The 18,878-nt window shown below is 42.7% G+C and overlaps 1 protein-coding gene across 1 annotated transcript in view; it reads right to left on the reverse strand.

Moving 5' to 3' along the window:
• Window positions 1–18,878, reverse strand: part of LOC128659661 (uncharacterized) — a 346,545-nt gene that overhangs the window by 775 nt on the left and 326,892 nt on the right. The window contains exons 14-16 of the mRNA XM_053713230.1: window positions 14,170–14,261; window positions 13,404–13,996; window positions 12,380–12,933 (exon numbers count right to left, since the gene is read on the reverse strand). Coding sequence (XP_053569205.1) covers window positions 12,380–12,933; window positions 13,404–13,996; window positions 14,170–14,261 — 1,239 coding nt within the window. The remainder of the gene's footprint in view (window positions 1–12,379; window positions 12,934–13,403; window positions 13,997–14,169; window positions 14,262–18,878) is intronic.

Consider the following 18,878-nt stretch of genomic DNA (forward strand, 5'->3'; position numbering starts at 1 on the left):
CCACTGACTGAGCATGCATAGTTGCAGCGGTCTGAGATGTAAGCGTGCAAACGGCACTATGTCCATTGCCGCTACCATTAAGCCGATTACTTCCATACACTGAGCCACCGAAGGGCGCGGAATGGAATGAAGAACCCGGCAGGAATTTAGAAGCTTTGATAAATTTATTTCTCTTGTAGTGTATCCAGTCCACGGCCCGCCCTGTCCTTTTAAGGCAGGTCTAAATTTTAATTAAACTACAGTCACCACTGCACCCTATGGTTTCTCCTTTCTCGTCTTGTTTCGGTCGAATGACTGGATATGGCAGTGAGGGGAGGAGCTATATAGCAGCTCTGCTGTGGGTGATCCTCTTGCAACTTCCTGTTGGGAAGGAGAATATCCCACAAGTAATGGATGATCCGTGGACTGGATACACTTAACAAGAGAAATAGACGTTTTTTTAACTGTCACAACCAACTGCCACAGCAAGCTGTAGCCCTACCTTCCCCAATAAACTACTTTGGAAAGCCTTTGGGCCCTTTAGAGATGTCCTATAGCATTCAGAGGGCCTTTGAGGGAATCTGGATGTCTTAGTTTGTAATTTTAACTGCACAAAAAAACGTTAAAATAGGCCCCTCCCACTCATAGTAACACAGTGGAAAGCCTCAGGAAACTGTTTCTAGGCAAAATTTAAGCCAGCCATGTGGAAAAAACTAGGCCCCAATAAAGCTTTATCACCAAAGTATATATAAAAACGATTAAACATGCCAGCAAACGTTTTATATTGTAAATATCATAAGGGAATTACCCCTGGGAGTAAGCATGATACCAGTCGTTATTAAATCACTGTATTCAGGCTTAACTTACATTAATCCGGTATCAGCAGCATTTTCTAGTGTTTTCCATCTCTAGAAAAAATTATAACTGCATATACCTGATAGCAGAATAAACTGCACGCCATTCTCTCGCTGAAGTTTTACCTCATCTGTGTAATCCCCTCAGACATATGTGAGAACAGCAATGGATCTTAATTACAACCTGCTAAGATCATAGAAACCTCAGGCAGATTCTTCTTCTATTTACTGCCTGAGATAAAATAGCACAACTCCGGTACTATTTAAAAATAACAAACTTTTGATTGAGGAAAATAAACTAGCTCCTCCTTGCTTGTTGAGAGTTGCAAGAGAATGACTGGTAATGAAACTTAGGGGAGGAGCTATATTGCAGCTCTGCTGTGGGTTTCCTCTTGCAACTTCCTGTTGGGAATGAGAATATCCCACAAGTAATGGATGATCTGTGGACTGGATACACCTTACAAGAGAAAAGAAGACCCCATTGTAGGCATCTTCTATAAACACATAGAAGAACCTGAAAGCAACCCCATCTCAAAAGATGATTGTATTGGCAAAGAAGATCTTAGAATTTTAATGAAATCCAGAACACAACTCAAATTACAGGATGGTTTATTAATTAGAACCTCCAAAACTGGCATTCAGCAATGGGTAGTACCCACCAAGTTCAGAGGTCTAATGCTTCAACATGCCCATGATGCTCCCACATCTGGTCATCGTGGTGCCAAACTCACGTATGAAATATTGCGTGATTACGCTTTTTGGCCACACATGTTGAAAGATGTTCAAACCTACTGTCAAGGTTGTTTAATCTGTCCACAGTTCCAACCCACTGCGCCAACGCTTAGAGCGCCATTGCAGAAAAGGGGGATGGTAATGCCATGGTCAGATATACAAATTGATTTTATTGGTCCAGTAACAAGGTCATCAAGAGGCAACCTGCATTCACAGGGTGAACCAATCAGAAGGGACAAGGAAAAAGGGCGTGAACGAAACAGGTCATCAATGATTATATATAATAGGAGTAGTGAATGCACAAGAGAGAGTTGTTCTGTAACTTGCTGAGACTGGTGATCTGATTTTGGCTGCCATCCTTGGGAACATTTCACTAAGCAAGAAGCTGAAAACTTTACCTTGATATATGCAATAACTTTCCTTCGAATGAGATGACCTAGAGACCGCTACAAATTGGTTCAAATTGGTGATGTATAATTGTTCTAAATTTCTTATAAATGTGAAACAAGGGTTACTGGCGAGAACATAGTCAATTTGTATTTAATAGAGTTAAAAAGCAGTTTATATTTTAGCTTATTTTCAGCCTGTATATGGTTAAACTAATCCTAAATTGTAAGTTGTTTATCTGTGCAAATATATAGTTATAACTCAGAATTGAGTTCTTACATAAATAATATATATATAACTTCTAGTGTTTAAATTAGAGAATATTGACTGTCCTATTATTTAAATTAGCACTGTTAGATTTGTATTGCTTGGGTGTTTAGCTGTTAAAGATCTTGGAATCTCATTGTATTAACAGGGTAAAATTTTACTGTGAATAAGATAGATTTTTATGAATGTTGCATAGCCTATTTGAATGGTTTTAAACGCATATAATATCGACTCATATTCTAATTCTTACAAATTTTTACATATCAATGTGTTCATAGTTATTTACTAATAATAAATAATTCAGATATTTATATTAATTTTATTTTCTTAGTAGAAGTATATTGATTGTGGTTTAGTTTAAAGAAAGATTGTTAAATATATTCCCTGCCATATATTCACACATTGTTTGGAGAATACTGCTAAGATTTTTATAAATATACTGACAGGAGTGTCTGAGAGTATTGTATGTGTTTATTGGTTGTTTTACAAAACCCTGTGGGTGGTACTAATGTGTAAAAAACATAATTTATGCTTACCTGATAAATTTATTTCTCTTGTGGTGTATCCAGTCCACAGATCATCCATTACTTGTGGGATATTCTCCTTCCCAACAGGAAGCTGCAAGAGGATCACCCACAGCAGAGCAGCTATATAGCTCCTCCTCTAACTGCCACCTCCAGTCATTCGACCGAAGACAAGCAAGAGAAAGGAGAAACTATAGGGTGCAGTGGTGACTGTAGTTTAAAAATAAAATATACCTGCCTTAAAATGACAGGGCGGGCCGTGGACTGGATACACCACAACAGAAATAAATTTATCAGGTAAGCATAAATTATGTTTTCTCTTGTAAGATGTATCCAGTCCACGGATCATCCATTACTTGTGGGATACCAATACCAAAGCTAAAGTACACGGATGAAGGGAGGGACAAGGCAAGTACTTAAATGGAAGGTACCACTGCCTGTAAAATCTTTCTCCCAAAAATAGCCTCCGAAGAAGCAAAAGTATCAAATTTATAGAACTTTGAAAAAGTATGAAGCGAAGACCAAGTCGCCGCCTTGCAAATCTGTTCAACAGAAGCCTCATTTTTAAAAGCCCATGTGGAAGCCACAGCTCTAGTAGAATGAGCTGTAATCCTTTCAGGAGGCTGCTGGCCAGCAGTCTCATAAGCTAAGCGTATTATACTTCTTAGCCAAAACGAAAGAGAAGTTGCCGAAGCCTTTTGGCCTCTCCTCTGTCCAGAGTAGACAACAAACAAAGCAGATGTTTGACGAAAATCTTTAGTAGCTTGTAAATAAAACTTTAAAGCACGAACCACGTCAAGATTGTGTAATAGACGTTCCTTCTTTGAAAAAGGATTAGGACACAATGACGGAACAAGAATCTCCTGATTGATATTCTTATTAGATACCACCTTAGGTAAAAACCCAGGTTTGGTACGCAAAACTACCTTATCTGCATGGAAGATCAGATAAGGGGAATCACACTATAAGGCAGATAACTCGGAAACTCTACGAGCCGAGGAAATAGCTACCAAAAACAGAACTTTCCAAGATAAAAGCTTGATATCTATGGAAAGAAGAGGTTCAAACGGAACCCCTTGTAGAACTTTAAGAACCAAATTTAAACTCCATGGCGGAGCAACTGGTTTAAACACAGGCTTGATTCTAACTAAAGCCTGACAAAAAGCCTGAACGTCTGGAACATCCGCCAGACGCTTGTGCAAAAGAATAGACAGAGCAGAAATCTGTCCCTTTAAGGAACTGGCTGACAATCACTTTTCCAATCCTTCTTGGAGAAAAGATAATATCTGGGAATCCTGACTTTACTCCATGAGTAACCCTTGGATTCACACCAATAAAGATATTTACGCCATATCTTATGATAGATTTTCCTGGTGACCGGCTTTCGTGCCTGAATTAAGGTATCAATGACTGACTCGGAGAAGCCACGCTTTGATAAAATCAAGCGTTCAATCTCCAGGCAGTCAGTCTCAGAGAAATTAGATTTGGATGGTTGAAAGGACCCTGAAGTAGAAGGTCCTGTCTAAGAGGCAGAGTCCATGGTGGAAAGTATGACATGTCCACCAGATCTGCATACCAAGTCCTGCGTGGCCACGCAGGTGCTATCAAAATCACTGATGCTCTCTCCTGCTTGATTTTGGCAATCAGACGAGGGAGCAGAGGAAACGGTGGAAACACATAAGCCAGGTTGAAGGACCAAGGCGCTGCTAGAGCATCTATCAGCGTTGCCTTGGGATCCCTGGACCTGGATCCGTAACAAGGAAGTTTGGCGTTCTGGCAAGACGCCATGAGATCCAGTTATGGTTTGCCCCAACGTTGAACCAATTGTGCAAACACCTCAGGATGGAGTTCCCACTCCCCCGGATGAAAAGTCTGTCGACTTAGAAAATCCGCCTCCCAGTTCTCTACACCTGGGATATGGATAGCTGATAGGTGGCAAGAGTGAATCTCTGCCCAACGAATTATCTTTGAAACTTCCAACATTGCTAGGGAATTCCTTGTTCCCCCTTGACGGTTGATGTAAGCCACAGTCGTGATGTTGTCCGACTGAAATCTGATGAACCTCATTGTCGCTAGCTGAGGCCAAGCCTGGAGAGCATTGAAAATCGCTCTTAGTTCCAGAATGTTTATCGGAAGGAGGGTCTCCTCCTGAGTCCACGATCCCTGAGCCTTCAGGGAGTTCCAGACTGCCCCCCAGCCTAGAAGGCTGGCATCTGTCGTTACTATTGTCCAATCTGGCCAGCGAAAGGTCATACCTTTGGACAGATGGACCCGAGATAGCCACCAGAGAAGAGAATCCCTGGTCTCTTGATCCAGATTTAGTAGAGGGGACAAATCTGTGTAATTCCCATTCCACTGACTGAGCATGCAGAGTTGCAGCGGTCTGAGATGTAGGCGGGCAAACGTCACTATGTCCATTGCCGCTACCATTAAGCCGATTACTTCCATACACTGAGCCACCGAAGGGAGAGAAATTGAATATAGAACACGGCAAGAATTTAGAAGTTTTGATAACCTGGTCTCTGTCAGGTAAATCCTCATTTCTACAGAATCTATCAGAGTTCCCAGAAAGGAAACTCTTGTGAGAGGGGATAGAGAACTCTTCTCTTCGTTCACTTTCCACCCATGCGACCTCAGAAATGACAGAACTATGTCCGTATGAGACTTGGTTATTCGGAAATTTGACGCCTGTATCAGAATGTCGTCTAAATAAGGGGCCACTGCTATGCCCAGCGGCCTTAGGACCGTCAGAAGTGACCCCAGAACCTTCGTAAAGATTCTTGGAGCTGTAGCCAACCCAAAGGGAAGAGCTACAAACTGGTAATTCCTGTCCAGGAAGGCAAACCTGAGAAACCGATGATGATCTTTGTGTATCGGAATGTGAAGATAAGCATCCTTTAAATACACTGTAGTCATGTATTGACCCTCCTGGATCATAGGTAGGATGGTACGAATAGTCTCCATCTTGAATGATGGGACCCTGAGAAATTTGTTTAGGATCTTGAGATCTAAGATTGGTCTGAAGGTTCCCTCTTTCTTGGGAACCACAAACAGATTTGAGTAGAAGCCTTGTCCCTGTTCCTCCTTTGGAACTGGGTGGATCACTCCCATAACTTGGAGGTCTTGAACACAATGTAAGAATGCCTCTCTCTATCTGGTTTGCAGATAATTGTGAAAGGTGAAATCTCCCTTTTGGAGGAGAAGCTCTGAAGTCCAGAAGATATCCCTGGGATACAATTTCCAACGCCCAGGGATCCTGGACATCTCTTGCCCAAGCCTGGGCGAAGAGAGAAAGTCTGCCCCCTACTAGATCCGTTACCGGATCGGGGGCCAATCTTTCATGTTGTCTTAGAGGCAGCAGCAGGCTTTTTGGCCTGCTTACCCTTGTTCCAAGCCTGGGTAGGTCTCCAGACCGACTTGGACTGGGCAAAAGTTCCCTCTTGTTTTGTATTAGAGGAAGTTGATGCCGCACTCGTCTTAAAGTTTCAGAAGGCACGAAAATTAGTCTGTTTGGCCCTTGATTTGTTAGACCTATCCTGAGGAAGGGCATGACATTTTCCTCCAGTGATATCAGAAATGATCTCCTTCAATCCAGGCCCGAATAGGGTCTGCCCCTTGAAGGGAATATTAAGAAGCTTAGACTTTGAAGTAACGTCAGCTGACCATGATTTAAGCCATAGCGCCCTACGCGCCTGAATAGCAAAACCAGAATTCTTAGCCGTTAGTTTAGTCAAATGAACAATGGCATCAGAAACAAATGAATTGGCTAGCTTAAGTGCTCTAAGCTTGTCAAGTATATCATCCAATGGGGTCTCTACCTGTAAAGCCTCTTCCAGAGACTCAAACCAGAAGGCCGCCGCATCAGTGACTGGGGCAATGCATGCAAGAGGCTGTAGAATAAAACCTTGTTGAATAAACATTTTCTTAAGGTAACCCTCTAACTTTTTATCCATTGGATCTAAGAAAGCACAACTGTCCTCGACGGGGATAGTAGTACGCTTAGCTAGGGTAGAAACTTCTCCCTCCACCTTAGGGACCGTTTGCCATAAGTCCCGTGTGGCGGCATCTATTGGAAACAATTTCTTAAAAATAGGAGGGGGAGAGAACGGTACACCTGGTCTATCCCATTCCTTAGTAATAATTTCTGAAAACCTTTTAGGTATTGGAAAAACATCAGGGTAAACAGGCACTGCATAGTATTTATCCAATCTGCACAACTTCTCTGGCACTGCAATAGTATCACAGTCATTCAGAGCAGCTAAAACCTCCCTGAGCAATATGCGGAGGTGTTCATGCTTAAATTTAAATGTTGACATATCAGAATCAGGTTGAAGCCTCTTCCCTGAGTCAGAAAAATCACCCACAGAAAGAAGCTCTCCTTCCTCAGCTTCTGCATATTGTGAGGGGGTATCAGACATAGCTACTAAAGCGTCAGTGTGCTCTGTATTTCTTCTAACCCCAGAGCTGTCTCGCTTTCCTCGTAACCCAGGTAGTCTGGATAATACCGCTGACAGTGTATTATCCATGACTGCCGCCATGTCTTGTAAAGTAAACGCCATGGGCGCGCTAGATGTACTTGGCGCCTCTTGAGCATGAGTCCCTTGAGCGGGAGTCAAAGGCTCTGACACGTGGGGCGAGTTAGTCGGCATAACTTCCCCCTTGTCAGATTCCTCTGGTGATAAATCTTTTAAAGACAGAATATGGTCTTTATAACTTAAAGTGAAATCAGTACATTTGGTACACATTCTAAGAGGGGGTTCCACCATGGCTTCTAAACATAATGAACAAGGAGTTTCCTCTATGTCAGACATGTTTAAACAGACTAGCAATGAGACCAGCAAGCTTGGAAAACACTTTACAGAAAGTTAACAAGCAAAAAATAAAAACGGTACTGTGCCTTTAAGAAAAATAAAAAAGATCAGAATTTGAAAAACAGTGAAAAAAAGCAGTAAATCAAACGAAATTTTTACAGTGTGTATAATAGGCTAACAGAGCATTGCACCCACTTGCAAAAAAACTAAATCGACGTTTTTTAACAGTTCTGCTGTGGCCCTACCTTGCCATACAAACGATTTTTGAAAACACCAAAACCCTTCAGAGATGTCCTAAGCATTCAGGGGACTCTTTCAGGGAAACTGGATGTCTCAGTCTGCAAAAGCTAATGCGCATTTAGGCGCAAAATTAGGCCCCTCATGTCTACACAGTGAGAGGCCTAACAAAACTATCCCTAGGCAAATTTTAGCCAGCCATGTGGAAAAAACTGGGTCCCAATAAAGTTTTATCACCAAAAAGCATATAAAAAATGTTTAAGCACTCCCAGCAAACGTTTTATATTTCAGTAATTGAAAAAATAATAAGAGTGTTACCTCTAACAGTAAGCATGATACTAGTCGTTATTAAATCACTGTAATCAGGCTTACCTTAAATAAATCCGGTATCAACAGCATTTTCTAGCATATACATTTCTCTAGAAAAATTTAGACTGCACATACCTCATAGCAGGATACCCTGCACGCCATTCCCCAAGCTGAAGTTACCTCTCTCTTCAGTTATGTGTGAGAACAGCAATGGATCTTAGTTACAACCTGCTAAGATCATTAGAGACCACAGGCAGGCTCTTCTTCTATTTTCTGCCTGAGACCAAAATTGTACAACTCCGGTACCATTTACAAATAACAAACTTTTGAATTGAAGAAAAACAACTAAATTACACCACATCTCTCTAACTGCTTCCATGCTTGTCGAGAGCTGCAAGAGAATGACTGGGGGTGGCAGTTAGGGGAGGAGCTATATAGACAGCTCTGCTGTGGGTGATCCTCTTGCAGCTTCCTGTTGGGAAGGAGAATATCCCACAAGTAATGGATGATCCGTGGACTGGATACACCTTACAAGAGAAATGTGTATATAAGAACAATAAACCCACAGCTCTTGCTGATATCCGTTTGACCCTCACCATGGAGCTTTGACTCATGCTTGGGGGGAGGGAGAGGGGAAATTTACTGTATGCTGTGCCTCTGAATGGGAAGATTTACTAAACGGCGGTTTAACCCTTTTATGCTTGGGGGTGCCGTTACAATTGGTGGCAGCGGTGGGATCGTTCCCAGAGCCAGAAAGACAGCTACAGGAGACACCATTCCGTGGATTTACAAGTTGGGGGCAACGCATGTCCCAGTTGGCAGTATATTTATGAAAATCTTAGCAGTATTCTCTAAACAATGTGTAAGTATATGGCAGGGAATATATTTAACAATCTTCCTTTAAACTAAACCTGCAATCAAACATACATTTGCTAAGACAATAAAATTAATCTAAATATCTGAATTCTTTATTATTAGTAAATAACTATGAACATGTTGATACGTAAATATTTGTAATGATTAGAATATGAGTCAATATTATATGCGTTAAAACAAAAACTATTTAAAATATGCTATGCAAAGCTCATGCCAATTTACTTTAAAACCAATCTTTCACTCTGCATTTAAAATATTACAATGAGACCTAAAATAGCAGTTACAAACATTCAGCAATATGATTTACAGTGCTAATTTAAGCAATAGTACAATATACACTTCTATTAAAAAACATCAGAAATTGTATGTATTATTTATGTAAAGATCCAATTCTGAGTTATAACTCTACAGTTGTATAGATAAAACAATTTAGCATCAAGGATATGTATTTAACAATATACAGACTGAATATAAACTACAGATATTATGCATATATCTGTGTTAAAATATTGATTTCAACCCTCTTTCTTTTTATATATATATATACGTTACCAAAATAGATAGTTCAGTTACCAAGGATTCCTTGTTTCATCTCAGAAAATATTTAAGTAAATTTTTGCAATCACTGAGAAAAAGGTAGATCAGCTTGTTTAGAATGTATTTTGGACGCCCAGCAGTGTATCATTCAAGTCAGCAAAATCTGTCCCAATTCTTCTTCATGCATTCACTTAAATAACTTTTTCATTCATTGATGAAACCATGGGAGTGGCCCTACGAGATCTGACCATCCCATTGGTTAGGTGGGATGTCTATTTGGATTGGCCCTTGGTCACCACGGAAACGCATCCTTTAAGCAGTTAAATCTCAACTGCTATACCGGTATCGGCCCTTCGGTGGTAGCAGATAGCATAAAACAAATTCATCCTTAACATTTCTAAAACATTTTTAGACAGTGAAATATTTCTTTAAACTATGTAATAGCTGCCATAATTTCTTGTATTAACCTTTCTCAACATCAATCATAGATGGAGCAGCGTCTGATTAATTTCCTGATCGTTTTGATATGAAACATCAAATACATCTAGCATTATATTAAAATAATTTATATTTCATTTAGCCTAACAGAAAATTTATATCTCATAGTCATATCACATCAAAGTAACTTCCATATCTTCATCTCACTATATTTTAAAAGATGTATTTAAAACGTTATAAACATTTATTGCACATTCATATGATATGATATTTCATTTCATGCCGGCATTCCATCTGAAATAAAGTAATAAGTGTCATTAATTATTTCTTTAACGGTCCACAAATATTTATTTAAAAACACAGAGGTTAAGATATTCAATGCTTTCAAAATATACATATATATATATTCATATATATATATATATATATATATATATATATATATATATATCTATCTATATATATATATATATCTATATATATAACTATATATATATCTCATATCCACTAAAATATATACAGTTGTTTTGAAATCATAATGTAAGCCATTTGTCTTCGCTGTGTGCTGTATGTTCTAACTGCCCTTTCAGTAACTTCAGACTTCCTGTCTCCCATTCACTACATGGGGTCCCCTGCACCAAAGGGCAAATGCTGAAAATCTCACACGACTTGTCACCTGAGCTAGATTCCTAGGTACATTGGGAGGGGTAAATAGATTTTATCTCACATTCCCAAGCAATCATACAGAGGTTCCTGAAACTGTGTTAATTTTAGTTCCTTGCTAAATTATACAATTGCATAATTTAACATATTGAGTGTGTGAGATCTCCCAGAGATAATCCTTTGTTCTCATTTTAGCCAAGAATGTCTCCTGTGCAATTGAAGAAGTGGGGAAATCTCTTAGAAATAATCCTTTGTTTTATAGACCATGTGCACATCCACAGATTTATTAAATAAAGTTAAATATACTTCTATATATTATTTAATAATATTTCAAATACCTTGACACAGTACAGCGACCCTAAAAGCAACAGAATGGAACCAGCAGTGTTATGAGGAGGACCTGGATGGCCGGGATGCATTAAGGAAAGGCATCTGGTACCAGGCCCTGGATAATGTACAATACCAGCAGGGTAAGAGTCTCCCCAGTGAAGAGCAGCAGTTGCAGAAGCAAGTGGCCCTGCGGATGCCCATCCTGGGAGAGCCGCCCCTGGAGGAATGAGTGAAGGAACTAGATGCCTACCAGGTGCTCTGGTGGAATATGGCACAGTATATACCCTGGACAGCCAAGAATGACAAGTCAGAGGGAGAGGAGTTTGATGGTCCTGGCTTGTTATAGGAGTCCTTTGCAGAGCCTGACTTCTGGAGCCCTGCGCAGACCAGACTTCAGGACATTTTCTACAAAAGGGAGGCTAGGCATGACTGGGATGACCCCCATGAGGTAGAGCCAGACCTGGCTCACCTAGCAACCCTGGAGTGGGAACTGGAGCAGGACTACTGAGATCTCTTCCACTCCATTGGGAAGGCTCAGCAGGACAGCAAAGTGACAGACCCAGACCCATTCAGCTGGGAAGATATTGTGGTGATTTACTGGGAAGAACCCCAGGTTCCCGGTGGAGATGGGACCGAGGTCTCTCCACCGGTCCTGCAGGGAATTGGGAGCCCAGACTCCATTCCCCAGCGGCAGGCTGAGTTACAGGGGGCAGAGACAGTTGGTCCTGTCCCCCAGCAGCAGAGTGAATTGCAGGGAATTGGGAGCCCAGACTCCATTCCCCAGTGGCAGGCAGAGTTACAGGGGGCAGAGACAGTCGGTTCTGTCCCCCAGCAGCAGAGCAATGTACAGGGAATTGGGAGCCCAGGCTCCATTCCACAGCGGCAGCTTGACATACCCAGGGGAGACAGTAAGCCCCACAGCCGTGCAGATGGGACCGTGGTCTCTGCACTCACAGCACAGGGGGTAGGGAAGGTCGGTCCTGTCCCCCAGGAACAGGGCTGTTTAGCCAAAGGGGAGACAGTCGGTCTTCCACTCCAGCAACAGAGCTGTGTATCTAAAGGGGAGACAGTCGGTCTCCCCCTCCCACAACCAGGCTCCAACCAGGCTACTTCTGTGGTAGCGCTGGCACCAGGGCAGAGTACCACTGGTTTCTGCCCACTCAGCAAGGCAGCCTACCAGTCCCCGGCACAGCCGTGGTGAGGCACCTACACATGGACAAGTTTCTCCTCTACCCAGGTGTAGTAACCATTTATTGTGGGTGGGCTGTACTGCTGATTGTGTTTTGTGGGTGGGCTGCTGGACTAACCAGGGCACTGACCGGCAGGAGGTCAGATACCCTGTTAGTCTGTTTGGAAAAGGGGAGAGATGTGACGAGACCAATCTCGCCACAGCAAGCTCCACTCAGCACAGTAAGGGAAATAGCAAGCTTCACACTCAGCACAGTAAGGGAAATAGCAAGCTTCACTCTCAGCACAGTCAGGGAAATAGCAAGCTTCACTCTCGGCACAGTCAGGGAAATAGCAAGCTTCACTCTCGGCACAGTCAGGGAAATAGCAAGCTACACTCTCGGCACAGTCAGGGAAATAGCAAGCTACACTCTCGGCACAGTAAGGGAAATAGCAAGCTTCACTCTCAGCACAGTCAGGGAAATAGCAAGCTTCACTCTCAGCACAGTCAGGTAAATAAGCAAGCTTCCCTCTCGGCACAGTCAGGGAAATAGCAAGCTCCACTCTTGGCACAGTCAGGGAAATAGCAAGCTCCACTCTCGGCACAGTCAGGGAAATAGCAAGCTTCACTCTCGGCACAGTCAGGGAAATAGCAAGCTCCACTCTCGGCACAGTCAGGGAAATGGCAAGCTCCACTCTCGGCACAGTCAGGGAAATAGCAAGCCTCACTCTCGACACAGTCAGGGAAATAGCAAGCTCCACTCTCACCACAGTCGGGGAAATAGCAAGCTCCACTCTTAGCAAAGTCAGGGAAATAGCAAGCTACACACCAGGGAGCAGTCAGGGAAAAAGCAAGCTACACACCAGGGAGCAGTCGGGGAAAAAGCAAGCTACACTCTGGGCACAGTCGGGGAAAAAGCAAGCTACACTCTGGGCACAGTCAGGGAAATAGTAAGCTACACTCTGGGCACAGTCAGGGAAATAGCAAGCTACACTCTGGGCACAGTCAGGGAAATAGCAAGCTACACTCTGGGCACAGTCAGGGAAATAGCAAGTTCCACTCTCGGCACAGTAAGGGAAATAGCAAGCTTCACTCTTGGCACAGTAAGGGAAACAGCAAGCTTCACTCTCGGAACAGTAAGGGAAATAGCAAGCTTCACTCTCGGCACAGTCAGGGAAATAGCAAGCTACACTCTCGGCACAGTCAGGGAAATAGCAAGCTACACTCTCGGCACAGACAGGGAAATAGCAAGATACACTCTCGGCACAGTCAGGGAAATTGCAAGCTTCACTCTCGGCACAGTCAGGGAAATAGCAAGCTCCAATCTCGGCACAGTCAGGGAAATAGCAAGCTCCACTCTCGGCAGAGTCAGGGAAATAGTAAGCTCCACTCTCGGCACAGTCAGGGAAATAGCAAGCCTCACTCTCGACACAGTCAGGGAAATAGCAAGCTTCACTCTCAGCACAGTCAGGGAAATAGCAAGCTCCACTCTTAGCACAGTCAGGTAAATAAGCAAGCTCCACTCCGGGGCACAGTCGAGGAAATAGCAAGCTCCAATCTCGGGAAAACAGTCAGGGAAATAGCAAGCTCCACTCTTGGCACAGTAAGGGAAATAGCAAGCTTCACTCTCGGCACAGTAAGGGAAACAGCCAGCTTCACTCTCGGCACAGTCAGGGAAATAGCAAGCTTCACTCTCGGCACAGTCAGGGAAATAGCAAGCTTCACTCTCGGCACAGTCAGGGAAATAGCAAGCTACACTCTCGGCACAGTCAGGGAAATAGCAAGCCTCACTCTCGACACAGTCAGGGAAATAGCAAGCCTCACTCTCGACACAGTCAGGGAAATAGCAAGCTACACTACGGGCACAGTCAGGGAAATAGCAAGCTACACACCAGAGAGCAGTCAGGGAAATAGCAAGCTACATTCCGGGCACAGTCAGGGAAATAGCAAGCTCCACTCTGGGCACAGTCAGGGAAATAGCAAGTTTATATCAGGAACCAGTCAGGGAAATAAAAAGCTCACATAAGGGAACAGGGAGACTGTTGACAGAACCTCACCTGGACGTTGGTTTTCTGTTCTTCTCTTCTCAGCGTACATGTCCCAGGCCTGCAGCAGCTCTTGGGGGTAAGTCCCCTGAACACAATGAGCACTGAAAGAAAGAAAAAACAAATGTATGCTTACCTGACAAATTAACTCCATTCATGATGGTGAGAGTTCACAAGTCATCACGTTTGGGAATATTCCCCACCTGAGCACAAGGAGGCGGCAAAGGACACCCCAACACACAAGAGCTTTAACTCCCTCACACTTCTCATGATCCGTAGTCATACATATTGCCAATTAGATAAGGAAAAGATGTAAAGCAGGAAAGAAACTGAAGCAGTGCAAAAACAAGTACTGCCCCACGTGAACAAAAAGGAAGGGCAAGGCAAATCGTTATGTGTAGTAATCAAACTGAAGCAGGAGGAGTCCACAAGACCACCTTGAAATAGGGAGGACAAACTGTAACTTCTCAGGCACTACAGTCTACAGAACTTTCCTGCCAAAGGAAGCCTTCTGAAGAAGCATTCATATCAAAGTGATAAACCTTGGGTAAAGTGTGTAAAGAAGACCAAGTAGCTGCATTACAAATCTGATCAATAGAGGCTGAAGAAGTAGCAACTGCTCTAAAGGAACAAGCAGTAATGCACTCAGGGAATGGGTAAAGTGTGTAGAGAAGACCAAGTAGCTGCATTACAAATCTGATCAATAGAGGCTGGAGAAGGAGCAACTGCTGTAAAGGAACGAGCAGTAATGCACTCAGGGAGTGGGTAAAGTGTGTAAAGAAGACCAAGTAGCTGCATTACAGATCTGATCAATAGAGGCTGAAGAAGTAGCAACTGCTCTAAAGGAACGAGCAGTAATGCACTCAGGGAATGGGTAAAGTGTGTAAAGAAGACCAAGTAGCTGCATTACAAATCTGATCAATAGAGGCTGAAGAAGTAGCAACTGCTTTAAAGGAACGAGCAGTAATGCACTCAGGGAATGGGTAAAGTGTGTAAAGAAGACCAAGTAGCTGCATTACAAATCTGATCAATAGAGGCTGAAGAAGTAGCAACTGTTCTAAAGGAACGAGCAGTAATGCACTCAGGGAATGGGCAAAGTGTGTAAAGAAGACCAAGTAGCTGCATTACAAATCTGATCAATAGAGGCTGAAGTAGTAGCAACTGCTGTAAAGGAATGAGCAGTAATGCACTCAGGGAGTGGGTAAAGTGTGTAAAGAAGACCAAGTAGCTGCATTACAGATCTGATCAATAGAGGCTGAAGTAGTAGCAACTGCTGTAAAGGAACGAGCAGTAATGCACTCAGGGAGTGGGTAAAGTGTGTAAAGAAGACCAAGTAGCTGCATTACAGATCTGATCAATAGAGGCTGAAGAAGTAGCAACTGCTCTAAAGGAACGAGCAGTAATGCACTCAGGGAATGGGCAAAGTGTGTAAAGAAGACCAAGTAGCTGCATTACAGATCTGATCAATAGAGGCTGAAGAAGTAGCAACTGCTCTAAAGGAACGAGCAGTAATGCACTCAGGGAATGGGTAAAGTGTGTAAAGAAGACCAAGTAGCTGCATTACAAATCCGATCAATAGAGGCTAAAGAAGTAGCAACTGCTCTAAAGGAACGAGCAGTAATGCACTCAGGGAATGGGTAAAGTGTGTAAAGAAGACCAAGTAGCTGCATTACAAATCTGATCAATAGAGGCTGAAAAAGTAGCAACTGCTGTAAAGGAACGAGCAGTAATGCACTCAGGGAGTGGGTAAAGTGTGTAAAGAAGACTAAGTAGCTGCATTACAAATCTGATCAATAGAGGCTAAAGAAGTAGCAACTGCTGTAAAGGAATGAGCAGTAATGCACTCAGGGAGTGGGTAAAGTGTGTAAAGAAGACCAAGTAGCTGCATTACAGATCTGATCAATAGAGGCTGAAGAAGTAGCAACTGCTGTAAAGGAACGAGCAGTAATGCACTCAGGGAGTGGGTAAAGTGTGTAAAGAAGACCAAGTAGCTGCATTACAAATCTGATCAATAGAGGCTGAAAAAGTAGCAACTGCTGTAAAGGAACGAACAGTAATGCACTCAGGGAGTGGGTAAAGTGTGTAAAGAAGACCAAGTAGCTGCATTACAAATCTGATCAATAGAGCCTAAAGAAGTAGCAACTGGTCTAAAGGAACGAGCAGTAATGCACTCAGGGAGTGGGTAAAGTGTGTAAAGAAGACCAAGTAGCTGCATTACAAATCTGATCAATAGAGGCTGAAGAAGTAGCAACTGCTGTAAAGGAACGAGCAGTAAAGCACTCAGGGAGTGGGTAAAGTGTGTAAAGAAGACCAAGTAGCTGCATTACAAATCTGATCAATAGAGGCTGAAAAAGTAGCAACTGCTCTAAAGGAACGAGCAGTAATGCACTCAGGGAGTGGGTAAAGTGTGTAAAGAAGACCAAGTAGCTGCATTACAAATCTGATCAATAGAGGATGAAGAAGTAGCAACTGCTCTAAAGAAACGAGCAGTAATGCACTCAAGGAGTGGGTAAAGTGTGTAAAGAAGACCAAGTAGCTGCATTACAAATCTGATCAATAGAGGCTGAAAAAGTAGCAACTGCTCTAAAGGAACGAGCAGTAATGCACTCAGGGAGTGGGTAAAGTGTGTAAAGAAGACCAAGTAGCTGCATTACAAATCTGATCAATAGAGGCTGAAGAAGTAGCAACTGCTTTAAAGGAACGAGCAGTAATGCACTCAGGGAATGGGTAAAGTGTGTAAAGAAGACCAAGTAGCTGCATTACAAATCTGATCAATAGAGGCTGAAAAAGTAGCAACTGCTGTAAAGGAACGAGCAGTAATGCACTCAGGGAGTGGGTAAAGTGTGTAAAGAAGACCAAGTAGCTGCATTACAAATCTGATCAATAGAGGCTAAAGAAGTAGCAACTGGTCTAAAGGAACGAGCAGTAATGCACTCAGGGAGTGGGTAAAGTGTGTAAAGAAGACCAAGTAGCTGCATTACAAATCTGATCAATAGAGGCTGAAGAAGTAGCAACTGCTGTAAAGGAACGAGCAGTAAAGCACTCAGGGAGTGGGTAAAGTGTGTAAAGAAGACCAAGTAGCTGCATTACAAATCTGATCAATAGAGGCTGAAAAAGTAGCAACTGCTCTAAAGGAACGAGCAGTAATGCACTCAGGGAGTGGGTAAAGTGTGTAAAGAAGACCAAGTAGCTGCATTACAAATCTGATCAATAGAGGATGAAGAAGTAGCAACTGCTCTAAAGAAACGAGCAGTAATGCACTCAAGGAGTGGGTAAAGTGTGTAAAGAAGACCAAGTAGCTGCATTACAAATCTGATCAATAGAGGCTGAAAAAGTAGCAACTGCTCTAAAGGAACGAGCAGTAATGCACTCAGGGAGTGGGTAAAGTGTGTAAAGAAGACCAAGTAGCTGCATTACAAATCTGATCAATAGAGGCTGAAGAAGTAGCAACTGCTTTAAAGGAACGAGCAGTAATGCACTCAGGGAATGGGTAAAGTGTGTAAAGAAGACCAAGTAGCTGCATTACAAATCTGATCAATAGAGGCTGAAGAAGTAGCAACTGCTATAAAGGAACGAGCAGTAATGCACTCAGGGAGTGGGTAAAGTGTGTAAAGAAGACCAAGTAGCTGCATTACAAATCTGATCAATAGAGGCTGAAGAAGTAGCAACTGCTGTAAAGGAACGAGCAGTAATGCACTCAGGGAATGGGTAAAGTGTGTAAAGAAGACCAAGTAGCTGCATTACAAATCTGATCAATAGAGGCTGAAGAAGTAGCAACTGCTGTAAAGGAACGAGCAGTAATGCACTCAGGGAGTGGGTAAAGTGTGTAAAGAAGACCAAGTAGCTGCATTACAAATCTGATCAATAGAGGCTGAAAAAGTAGCAACTGCTGTAAAGGAACGAGCAGTAATGCACTCAGGGAATGGGTAAAGTGTGTAAAGAAGACCAAGTAGCTGCATTACAAATCTGATCAATAGAGGCTGAAGAAGTAGCAACTGCTGTAAAGGAACGAGCAGTAATGCACTCAAGGAGTGGGTAAAGAAGACCAAGTAGCTGCATTACAAATCTGATCAATAGAGGCTGAAGAAGTAGCAACTGCTGTAAAGGAACGAGCAGTAATGCACTCAAGGAGTGGGTAAAGAAGACCAAGTAGCTGCATTACAAATCTGATCAATAGAGGCTGAAGAAGTAGCAACTGCTCTAAAGAAACGAGCAGTAATGCACTTAAGGAGTGGGTAAAGTGTGTAAAGAAGACCAAGTAGCTGCATTACAGATCTGATCAATAGAGGCTGAAGAAGTAGCAACTGCTCTAAAGGAACGAGCAGTAATGCACTCAGGGAGTGGGTAAAGTGTGTAAAGAAGACCAAGTAGCTGCAATAGAGGCTGAAGAAGTAGCAACTGCTTTAAAGGATCAATAGAGGCTGAAGAAGTAGCAACTGCTTTAAAGGAACGAGCAGTAATGCACTCAGGGAATGGGTAAAGTGTGTAAAGAAGACCAAGTAGCTGCATTACAAATCTGATCAATAGAGGCTGAAGAAGTAGCAACTGCTGTAAAGGAACGAGCAGTAATGCACTCAGGGAATGGGTAAAGTGTGTAAAGAAGACCAAGTAGCTGCATTACAAATCTGATCAATAGAGGCTGAAGAAGTAGCAACTGCTCTAAAGGAACGAGCAGTAATGCTCTCAGGGAGTGGATAAAGTGTATAAAGAAGACCAAGTAG

The sequence above is a fragment of the Bombina bombina genome, chromosome 5 (genome assembly GCF_027579735.1).
Source record: "Bombina bombina isolate aBomBom1 chromosome 5, aBomBom1.pri, whole genome shotgun sequence".
Taxonomy (NCBI): domain Eukaryota; kingdom Metazoa; phylum Chordata; class Amphibia; order Anura; family Bombinatoridae; genus Bombina; species Bombina bombina.